Source organism: Chenopodium quinoa, unplaced genomic scaffold (genome assembly GCF_001683475.1).
Source record: "Chenopodium quinoa cultivar QQ74 unplaced genomic scaffold, ASM168347v1, whole genome shotgun sequence".
NCBI classification, from domain to species: Eukaryota; Viridiplantae; Streptophyta; class Magnoliopsida; order Caryophyllales; family Amaranthaceae; genus Chenopodium; species Chenopodium quinoa.
Window position 1 is genome coordinate 866797 of NW_018743283.1, and position 11553 is coordinate 878349.

The 11553-nt window shown below is 31.8% G+C and overlaps 1 protein-coding gene across 8 annotated transcripts; it reads left to right on the top strand.

The window, feature by feature from the left end:
• The first annotated feature begins 1952 nt into the window (after window positions 1–1952).
• LOC110735399 lies at window positions 1953–7339 on the top strand. Of its 8 annotated transcripts, none has more exons than XM_021915585.1 (4): window positions 1953–2388; window positions 2713–2923; window positions 3058–4458; window positions 6293–6779. In XM_021915585.1, the coding sequence occupies exons 1-3, from the start codon at window positions 2277–2279 to the stop codon at window positions 3176–3178; spliced, it is 444 nt and encodes a 147-aa protein (XP_021771277.1). In that variant the 5' UTR covers window positions 1953–2276; the 3' UTR covers window positions 3179–4458; window positions 6293–6779. The 8 variants fall into 8 exon arrangements, 6 of the variants coding, with proteins under 6 accessions (XP_021771277.1, XP_021771278.1, XP_021771280.1 ...); XM_021915586.1 differs by having other exon boundaries at window positions 6602–6779; XM_021915588.1 differs by having other exon boundaries at window positions 1961–2388; window positions 2713–2924; window positions 4311–4458; window positions 6298–6779.
• The last annotated feature ends 4214 nt before the right edge of the window (window positions 7340–11553 follow it).

Here is an 11553-nt window from a genome sequence, read left to right on the forward strand (position 1 = left end):
GAGTTTTAGGAAAACTCATAAACCTCGTTCATGCCTTTCTTCCATGTGGAGTTCATGGAATAATTAGCACAAATCATAAGTTTACCCATGCCCAAATTGGTCTATAAACCAAAAATGAGTTTGGTAGTGAGGGTACTAAAATAACGTTCCCTTTAGAGGGGAATCGTTATCCTAGCCCTAGTGCGGCCTCTACTAGCTCTTCCTTTTTTACAATTTCATCACCAAACAATATATGCAACGCGATACCTAAAACTATGTTAGTTGATTTTATTTACACATACCAATTCACGTAGGAATTACATCGTAATGTCGTTATTCTTTATTTAATCAAATTCGTGAAAAGGAAAAGAAAATAAACAATATTCGCCTTGGCTTAACTGATCAACCAACAATTATTTAATTCAATTCTAATCTTTATTTAACACAGGATACTATGTGTAATTGATTAATTAATTATTTTAAAGGTGATCAAACAACACTAATTACTTAATTAAGGTTCTTTTAAACAAGAAAATAAACGTGATTTAATTAAGTGCTCGGGAATTTACCACTTCTCTTTGCTAGATCTCCGTTTAGAACACTTATGGACTCCTTCTTGGTGGGGAACCTCCACCGTAGTAACAAAATATCAAAGGGGTGAGTGTTTAGGACAAGAGGGGTTAGGTTGCACAAGTTCACAAGTATTTCGCCAGAGTTTTAGGTTATTTTTTTGTGTGTTTAAGCTCTTATTTATAAGGAATGATTAGGTTTAGGGTTACAAGCATTCTGCCGCAGCAGGTGTCGCGCACATCAGGATGAGTTGTGCGCGGCACCCTAGCACAAGTGATTCGCAACTAATTATCTTGCGCGCGGCTTTATGGGTAAGATTCGATTTTATATTTTTTGTATAATTCTGAATCTTCCGCAACGCAACCCTAGAGGTTATGCTGGGTGTTGCGCGCAACTGAATTAGTTACGCGCGACAGCCTTGTGCGACTGTTTGAGATGCGCGCGACTTTTTCTGCTGCAGCATTAAAATTTAACATAGGCGCTCCTAAATCCGTCATTATTGGGTTTTAAGCATGGGCTTAAGCCTAATTATGACCGGGTTTAATTAATTGGACCTTTGTTTTGGCTTTTGTCTTTAACTCGGGCTAGTCTTTTGTGTTTTGTGGCTTAACCAGTTCTCCATAAGTATTCTTCACTTTGATCCAACACGAAGATGGTTTTATTTATCGTCATTGCACTTACTGTCGGGATAAGAGGCCAAAAGTAGATGTCTACACTCACACATACTGGGTATGTGCTAAGAATTCCCCAATTTGACACGATTATTACAGCATATCTACTCCCTTTATTTTTAAATACTTGCTCCATTTATTTATGCACAAAATTTTAGGAGAAATCAGAGAAAGTAATAAAATATGAAGGTAGTAGGGTAGGTGAAAGACTAAAAAATTGTAAACAAAACTAAAGTAGTCGAGAGAATTAAAGGAAAGAGAATATAAAATTAATAAAATATAATCTATATTGAATTTAATAGTTGAGAAAAATAAATTAAATAATATAATATAGAAGTTTTTCAACTAAAAAAATAAAGCAAGTATTTAAAAACTATTAGAAATAAAAAGTAGTGCAACCATTTTAGAATGAAAGATTATGGGCATTACTTAATCCATATCTTATCCGTTGAAACATCACTTCAACTATTCAAATTGACATTCATAAACATTATTCATGTGGGCAATGATATAAAGAGGGAAAGTGGAGCAACAATTTGCCATAAATTCCAAGATGTCAATTTTGATTTTACGACTCAAGTAATTCAAGTAAAACCCGTACCTTTCATTCTAGATTCGAATTTGGCAAGAATATGACGTTTCCTTATTTTTCTACAACCCTTAAAATGTTTCACCTTGTTCTCTTATGAATAGTAGCAACATGTGCCAATTGCATGTGTGAGCTTGCTGACATGGCAAGGGTGTGGCAAAGTTCTTACACCTCGATTGTATCACTTAGCAGTAAGCATGCATTGTTACTTTCTTCTACAATATTTTACTTTTTACTTAGCAGTTAGGAATCTTGACCATTGGCTTTTGTTTCTTTTGCAATATTTTACTTTTACTTTCCTCTATCTCTGTAGTGTCTCTTCCATACGCCCCCTTTCTCTCTCTTCTTCCATCTTAACTTTCTCTAAAACCATCAACAATGAGCAACTTCTGAGCTTTCTCACCTCCATCAAATGCAGTTGAATTTTTTCAAGTGATGGCTATCCAATTTAGCAGTGACCACTGATCATGGCAATTCGTAGGTTTTCGGTGTCGGAAACTTGCACGCTTTCTCTATCTCAGTTTGAAGGTGAAATGATTGGTCAAAGATTTATGTTTTTTGTTACCTGTCAATTTGAAGGTGAGTATCTCGCTGCTGAGGTACCATTTCCTCACTCCTCTTTCAATTTTTCTGGATTTTTATCGAGTATATATGTAGATTTTTGGTGATTTTTTAGGACTAATGTTTGAGTATAATTTGGGTTAATTAGAGAAATACCCAAAGTTCATTTTTTTTAATTTATTATTTTCTACGGGTTTTGGGGGTTTGGGATTTTTGAGCTTAATTGTAAATTTGTAGCCATGTAAAATAATCAATTTTCAATTTTTAGCTTTGTCATCCTCTAACTCAAAGTTTTTTTCTTTCAATTATAATGTTCTAGAATTCAAAAAACCCTAATTTCAGGGGGAAAATCCCAAATTTTGAAGAAATTAAGAGAAGATGAGGCCTCAGAGATAGAAGGTCCATACTATTATGGAATGGTTGAGAAAGAAGCCGCCGAATGTGAAGGCGTTTCTAGCGGTTGTCGCATGAATGGCGGCTCTGGCTTTGCCGACCTTGCTGAACCTGGATATCTTGTTGTTGCATGCTTTTCAAGTTCCTCACTATTCTACTGGTTTGTATTCATTTTTAAAATTTTGATTTCTGGGTTTGTTAAATTATTTTCAAGTTCTTCCATAACAATTTAATTATAAGCTTTGTTGTTAGTCCAACACTATGATATTATATTGGTGCGTGTTTTTGATTCAGTCTTTCTTTTTTGTCGAACAAGAAAAAGAGGAGAGAAAATGCGATGATCGCGGCAAAGGTAATGGTGGTGGCGAAGTTTCCGGCATCAGACTGCCGCCATCTCAGGACTGCAACCACTTAAAATATAAATGAAACTCATAAACTTGTAATGTATTTTCTCTCCCTTTCAATTTGCTGTGGTTGAATAGGAAGGTGGAAAAATTGCTCATTTTTGAAAAATTAGGCTTTAATTTTGATAAACAAAACTTCTAAATGGCAACTTCTTAATTCAGGCATTCTTTTTTGTCATCAAATTTTAATTTTTGAGTTTTCTTCTTATTTTGTTCATAATGTTCATCGGTGTTGAATTTCTACTTTAGTTGAGCATTGTCATTCATCTGGGTATCTATGTGAAATGATCTGATATAACTCATAATTTTTTTTTTCTTTTCTCTTAAATTTATTATTCTGGTAGTATGATTTTATATGATAGTATTTGTTAGTTCAATTATTCTTGCATTTGTATAATTGATCATTATCTCATAAAACCCAAAAGGGATTTTATTTTTGAAAAAAATAAAAAATTGGGGGTTTCTGATTTATTTCAGATTGTTTAGATTTTAAGGGGTTTTGTCAATTCAATTCAGTTTGTTTTAAAAATGGTTTTGTTTTCTGATTCAATTCAAGTAGTTCATAATTTTGGGATGGTTTGATTCAATTTGGTATATAAAATAGGTTTCAGATTAAAGTTACAAATCTCATTGATTTTAGGAACAATATAAATCTACTTCAATTAATGTTCATGGCACAAACCGTGTCTTTATTGTGGCATAGGGTCTGATGCTCAATGATGAGAATAGTTTTTGATGCTCAATGATGAGAATCATTAGATAATAGTTGCCTTAAGATACAATTGTTCTTGACTGATATTGATATTGTCAAAATTTGTCATGAATTTACAACCTTTTGAAGTTGTTTGTTCTTTCCGAAAAATTGACAAGTATTTTTGGTGTTAGAAGTCTGAAAGGGCACAAATTTCTAATTAGACTTGGTTATTGTATTTAATTTGCCAAGATCAGAGAAGAATGAGTAATTATTCTCCTTTGTCTTTGTTGTAAGATTAAATTTTCTCTTTCAAATTATAATTTGTGGACTTGCTTCATTCTTTCTGGAAACGCAATTAGATTTTGTGCCGAACCCATTAGATATATTCCTTTATTAGTTTGGTTTTAACTTTTTATTTGAGGGCTTGATGTGTTGTTTGATATGACAAGGAAGGTCAAAGTACCGGAGTTTTTGAATGGGAAAGGGAAAGGAGTAGAGGCTCATGTGGGGAAGCTTGAGTCTGAGTTTGGGGACCTTCAAAAGTTGCTTGTCGTTCGCACTCTTAAGCTCAAGAAGCTTGATTTTCCATGTAAACATGTAAGTATTTCTCTTGATGTATACCTTTGTTGCTGGGAGATTGTGCAATGTTAATTAGATTTGATACATTGTTTACTGATTTTGTGCTTGGTTATGCATTTAGCTCTCAACTTCGTTGCTGGTTCATTGTCTTGATTTCTTCAATTATATATAGGTAGCAATGGTGTTTATAATTTCAAATTTGCAATACTGCTGTCTTTTTTATAATGGTTTTGATGGTAGATTTCATGAAAGATTTTAAAACTGATAATAAAAACGTTTAGAGCTTTAGACTATGTTTTAAGCACAAGTTAATAAGATGAGGATGATCTCTAAGTGGCTGAGTTTATGTATGTAGCTCTAACTTGAAACTGTTTAGAGGCCAAATCGAGCTTCTTTATATATATCTTGTCTCTCCTCCATTTATTCTTACAAATTGATATCCGTGTCAGGTTCAATGTGGTTGTTACGTGCCATTTGATATACATTGTTTGTGTTAGGACTTGTATTGCTAAGCTAAGGCCCGGCGTTGGTGTCTTCGTAGAGCTTGCTCAACAGAGACAAAATTCATCGTTTAATTTATCCATTTTCGTTCAAGAAGAAATGTATAGACTTATATTTGAGGATAAATTACTAAGTGCAAGTGTGAGTATTATGTGTACCACGTTTAAAGGAAATAAGAAACTTAATCAATCTATAACCCAAGTAAAAGCTACTCCTATATTTTGTCAACTAATATGTTGGATTATATCTTACTTTGAACTCAAGTAGTGTGGGATTTTTTTTGGTTTTCCATTGCCAATTTTACATGCACGTGTTGGTTAAAGTTGATGTTATCAAGATACTTGAACATGCATATGCATGTACCAATATAGTTTGTAAAAGTGCATGCATATTCATGGAAAAGTATCCTACCATCTCTGCATCTCATGAAGTTAATTATATGTGTATATAAAGGAAGTTGTGAGATCGATCATTAGGATGATCTTTCCGTTATGGACTTATTAGTAAGATATGACTTATTTTGAAAATTAGTTTTTGAGATTTTTATGAGTGACCAAATATGTATGGTAAAGAAAGTCACAAAAGTATCACCTAAATTTAAACGGATTAAGATAGTTAATATCACGCCATCGCATGCATTTATATTTCAATGTGTCTCGTTCAAGAATTATAAGAGATGTACATAACAATCCCCTTGAGACTCGACAAGTTATATAATTTATTTTGTGTAAACAAGCATATATATAATTCGTGTCGTCTGAGAATTTGTAATTCTTCTTTCTCTTTTCTTAATTTTTGATGTTGTTCTTAATTTGTCATTTGATTTGTTACAATTTGATTTGGTTTGTGAAACTTTGGTATAGGGTTTTGGGATCTTACAAAATTGGGTCAAAATCTAGTAATTGAGCTGAATTGGGACTTAATTTAATTTATATGTTCAAAATTCAACAACTTAAATGATACGAGTATGTATATTTACACAAAATCGCAAAAGTGTTAGTGGAGTTACCATAGTCAAATATGATAGAAATTGTTGAGGCAAGGATAGCAGGAGCACAAGTAAATCTGTTTAGATGTTTATTTGGTTCTTTTCCAGCAACAACTTCTTTGCATATTATTGATATCTTTGCATATTATCTTGGAAACTATGACAAGTAAAGATAATCAATATGAGATGCATAAATTTATGTGGCGTTGGCTTGACAAATCTGTCTTGCACATATTTAATTGATCTCTATGGTGGTATAGAAAAAAGGGGTTTGTGGATATATGATGTGTGGTTTATATTTGATGATGCATTTATACTCTGCAATTTTATTTTATTTTATTTTTTTTTTTTGTTTTTTTTTAGGGAAGACGTTAGCAGGGCAAGAGTTAAAATGCTTTGGGGGAAGTTGCCAAATCGTACATGTTCATCACTATCACGGGTATCCCATCGAGCAACAAGATGGACAACCGTATTACTTGCTCTACGTACATGAGTTCTCTGCATGCAATTCTGAAGATATTTCTTCACCATTGTGGTTTTGGTTTAGGCATATAATTTTTTTTTTTTTTGAAATATTTAGGCATATATCTTTATATTTTAAGTAGCAAGTATGGGTATTAAGCTTATTATTTGACGTAATATCTTATTTTATTTATTTTATTCGTCTTCTAGGAAATTGCTCATACAGATTTGCCACCAACTTATTCCATCAGATTAGGTCTTGCGAACCTTGAATGTATTTCACGTAATTTAGCTTAGCTTTTGTATGCCTGTTTATGTAATCAATTTTATTCCCAGGTGTTGCTAATTGCTATACATTGGTTATATACTGATGCCTTCAATTTGACAATTTCCATGTGGTAGAGTATCTAATAATTCACTAAATTTATATATATTAATAGGCATTTGAAGAAGCCACATACTATGGGTGAAGAAATTTAAAAAGACTGCTCTCTTATCATGCAACTATTGAGGGAAAACCTCACTCTCTGAACATCAGACCAAGAAGGAGAATGAGAGATTTTTTTTGACGCAACAAATGAGAGACAGAGATGGGAGAGAGGCAATTCATTTTTTTATTTTTTATCTTTAATTTTCTTTGGAAATAGCTTAATTTAAATAGCACATCAGTTTCCTCTCAAACACAACACTTTTAAAATACTACTATTACTTGGATTTCCATTCATATTTTACAATCTACTTCGTAATAAACAAGGCATTTTTTTAATTGTTTTGATGTTTCTTATCATATTGTCAAAAATATTGAAAGCTTGGAACGTGACTTCATTACTGGCCAAATGGACAAACTATTAAGAATTGCCACTTAATTTGGAATGAACGAAAATATTCACATAATCACATTCAAAATATATTTCTAAAATGATACTTCGTATATGACAAAATCTAAACTTTAAAACATCTCTAAAAGTATTTTGCAATAAACAATAATTAAACCTATTAGCTACATATACACTTCTAATTTAAATCTAAGTTAAACAACTAAGCAAATAAATTCAGTACATTTCACTACATTGGGAGTTTGGGACACACTCTTGTGTGTGACCCAAACTATTACAAGGTGTACACCAACCTCAAACATAACTAAATCATCCTATTTTTCATAAAGATTCTATCAAATTGCTTCGCGCGCAACGCGAGCGTGGAGCACCCCTAGTTTTTTTATAAGTTTCAATCTCCTCACCTTATTTTCTTTTTTCAAGTCTAATAATTTAATTTTTCTCCTTTTTTTATTAATTGCAACTTTGGGGTATTATTTGTGAGATATAAAATATTCCAAAATTACAACTAATACGAAACGGTGATAGTAAATTATAATGACTTTGATCATGTTTTCGGTTCTTTAAAATACTTAAATTCCATTTAAAATTTAGGCACTATTCATACGATATGATGATGAGAAAATATCTATGCATTACATTTCAACAATCCTACTTACATAATATTGATCGAACTAACTTTTGAAAACTTAACACCGATCAGCGCAGGACATAGAGCGAGACTGCATGGGATGTGTACTAGCCACCAATATTATTACATGTGGACATTAGGCCAGATTTATTTGGATTTATGAGTTATATTTACTGTTGATTGGTGTCGACTTGAACCCCGTACCCATATTGCACTCTTGCTTTTATTATTGTATAAATATAAATATCCCCTCATATCTTATAAGGTGCGATTTAAATTACTATCAGAACACTCAAATTGTCTTTCATATCTTTATCGGACATAACTTGCTTTATCATTGGAGTAGTTTTTCTAAAAAAAAGAAAAAAGTCAAAAATAGCTAATTCGCATTAACTGTTTAGATTTTAAACCAGAGAAGAGATCATTACCGATCACAGATTTAAGTTCTCTATCCACACTTTGTATCGTACTGAGTATTAGTAAACATGTACTAAAATCTTTGACTGTTTAGAGGTTGATGCTTAATGACGCACATGCATGCATGTAGATACGTTGTTATCCTAAACTGGCCAAAGTTTGAAAAAATGGTGGCCACACAACTCGATGAAATCTACTACACGGCCTCAATTTGTACATTTCTGTCATGTTTCCTTTCCAAAAGGGATCAACCCAAGCAGCACGTTGGAGTTTCTATTCTTTTTAATTTTTATTTTAGGAATAAGCAGCACGTTGGAGTTATAAATGTATTACACCTAGCTTTTATTTTTATCTTTATCCAATTTTTGGACATGAACCATGTAAGTCCAACAACATGCAAATTGATGAAAAATTAAAGATCAAATGATCATCATCATAATGCAACTAACACAATTAAAACAAATTAAATTTTTTGTTTGACCCAAAAAAAATGCAAAGAAATAGTCTCTGTTGACCGATATGTCGCAAAATTTTAGTTAGAGTCGCGCCTAACTAGCTCCCAGTCGAGTCGCGCAAAACAAATGAACAGGATGAAAATGAATATTTATTTCTGAAAATTGCAGTATATGAAAATGAATATTTATAATATAAAAGTAAAATAAAAGGATTATGAAATTGGAAAAAAAAAACAAACAAAAAAAAACAAAAAAAAATTGTACATTAAATACTATATAATAGAACAATTCAGTTGTACATAAAAATGAATACATAATACTATTGCTTAACCATCTACATTTTCTTTAAGCATCAAATGAAATACATACCTTGATTTGTTCAATTCTCTGAAATGGTACTCCCTCCGTCCTTTTATAAGAGTCTCATTTCTAAAATTTATTACTCACATAATAAAGAGAAATGGGATTTTAATAAAAGAATGGAGGGAATATCTTGCAATTCATTAAAATATACTACGTATGATTTAATACTAATAAAATAAATCAACAATATGTTTTTTAATAATGAACAAAATTCTAATGTTTAACATTATTAATGCTAATGTTAATTGAACATCCTTTACTATAAAAACGAACATTTTATACAACTAAACAAACACAAAATTTTGTATTAATTAGAAAAGAAAATGAACATTTATTTTATAAGAATGAATATCATACAACATGAAAATGAACATTTATTTTATAAGAATAAACATCATGCTGCATGAAAATGAACATCTGATTATTGAGAAATACAAATTTTTTGTAGGGTATGTTAATTTAGAAAATATTCATTTTTGTTATACTAAATGTTCATTTTGGTAACGACTTCATATTTACGTAGTTGGGCTCGACCTCAACTATTAACGATTGTCAATATGTTAACCAATCGATGGGCTGGGCCGTGAACTTTAGGGTTGCATGGAACTAGACCACCACTAATGGCTATGTTAGGCCAGGCTCAATTTTGAAAAGCAAGGCTCAGGCACAGGCCAGGTTCATGGGTCTTGAGGGCTAGGTCTGCCCATGGGCTAGTCTAAAGGCCGATCTAAGGGTTGGCCCGTGGGCTTGTACATTTAAAAAGGAAATACATTATTAATTTCGTTTATCTATTATTTAAGTACTTCTTCCGTCCCATAATACTTGGAAAGTTGGGGTGGACACGTAATTTTAAAAAACTACAAACGGATCTATTTAAACCATTTGTTTATAATATAAAAGATTATCTTTTGTAATTTTATATTGCAAGAAAACAACAAGTGTGGTGGGAATAGGGTATGTGAGGAGAGAGAATCTGAGAAAATATTGTTTTTAGTAGTAGTCTCATTTCATATTTAGCAACGTATCAAATATTATGGGACGGAAGAAAATGGGAACTGTGTCAAGTATTATGGTATAGAGGGAGTATTAGATAAAAAAACATTTATATTATTAGTTGTCATCAATAATATTACAAGTACAAAATAGAATACAAACTAAAATAAAATTGACATACACTAGAAACATAATGATTGACCAGAGAATAAGAAAATTAGTTAATACTGGATTCATGGGTGAATGGAGAAAAAAAATATAATTGTATGGAATTTTTCAACTCGAGTATTCTGGTTCATGGTTTTAGGCATGGCGGTGTTCTAAAGAAAAGAAGCTAGAGAAAAAGAGTAGCCAACAAGTTTTAGGAACTTGTAAACCATTCACGGTCTGAAGGTTATACCCCCATTCACGATCAAGGGGATCGCTAACTCTATAGCGGTCCAGAACCATGACTGAATGTTCGGAGATGATGGTACAAAACCTAAAAGATGTTGAACCCATCCTAAATAGGCCTCTACTTAATTCTTATGATATTCGTGTGCGTTTTTCGATCAACATATATATATATATATATATATATATATATGAAATTAGTAATAAAAATGTTTAATCCATATTGGCTGATTATGAATGCACAATCAAATCAACTATTATATTGGTGATCACTTGAAAAATCATATTGAACCTAAATTCAATTATTAATTATCTTATAATTAGACGTGATTTCAAGTACAAATTCCTTTTAATTCTGCAAAAAGGGGCGTGATCAAGCAATAACAAATAATTATGAATAATCAAGCAACATTAATATAACAATCATCATGCATCATGATGGGGATGGAAAGTGGTGACTAGAAGGTCTAAATAAGTGGCAAGGAGAGTGATTTGTAACAACAAAGCTAGCCGCATCATAAAAACATCGTTAATAGTAAGATCCTAGGCATGATAACAAATCCTAACATGTCACTAATAGCGAAATCAAATCATTATCATAAACATGATACTAGATTTCATAATAAACATCCTAAATATGATACTAGGAATTAAAATAACATCCTAAGAATGATACTAGGAATTAAAATATTATAAACATGATTTCTGCTCCCAAAATTAAATAATTATTCAAGGGATAATTGAATTACTCTTTTTGATGCCTCAACCTTCTTTGTATGATAAAAACATTATACATGTTAGTAAACTTCAAGAAAATTAAATCAAAGTAAATAAATCAAATAAGAATTGAAATATAGACTTGGGACCAAACCCTCAAAACTATCAACCTTTCACGTCGAGGTTGAAAGCGACGTTGAGGATGGTTAGGAGTATTCAATCTCATAGAGGAAGTATTTTGTTTGATAAGGGAAAGTATCAAGGATGTGTTTATGATGTGTTTAGGCTAAGGCTAAGAACGTGGGGATCAAGAGAGAGGAGATGATTAAGATGAATATAGAAGATTATTGATGATTG

Bases quoted from the DNA above. Each gene is read 5' to 3' on its own strand.
- LOC110735399 (XM_021915585.1), top strand. From the start codon at position 2,277: ATGGCAATTCGTAGGTTTTCGGTGTCGGAAACTTGCACGCTTTCTCTA. The intron at 2,389-2,712 runs GTGAGTATCTCG...CCCTAATTTCAG, and splicing joins TGTTACCTGTCAATTTGAAG to GGGGAAAATCCCAAATTTTG. The intron at 2,924-3,057 runs GTTTGTATTCAT...TTTTTGATTCAG, and splicing joins AGTTCCTCACTATTCTACTG to TCTTTCTTTTTTGTCGAACA.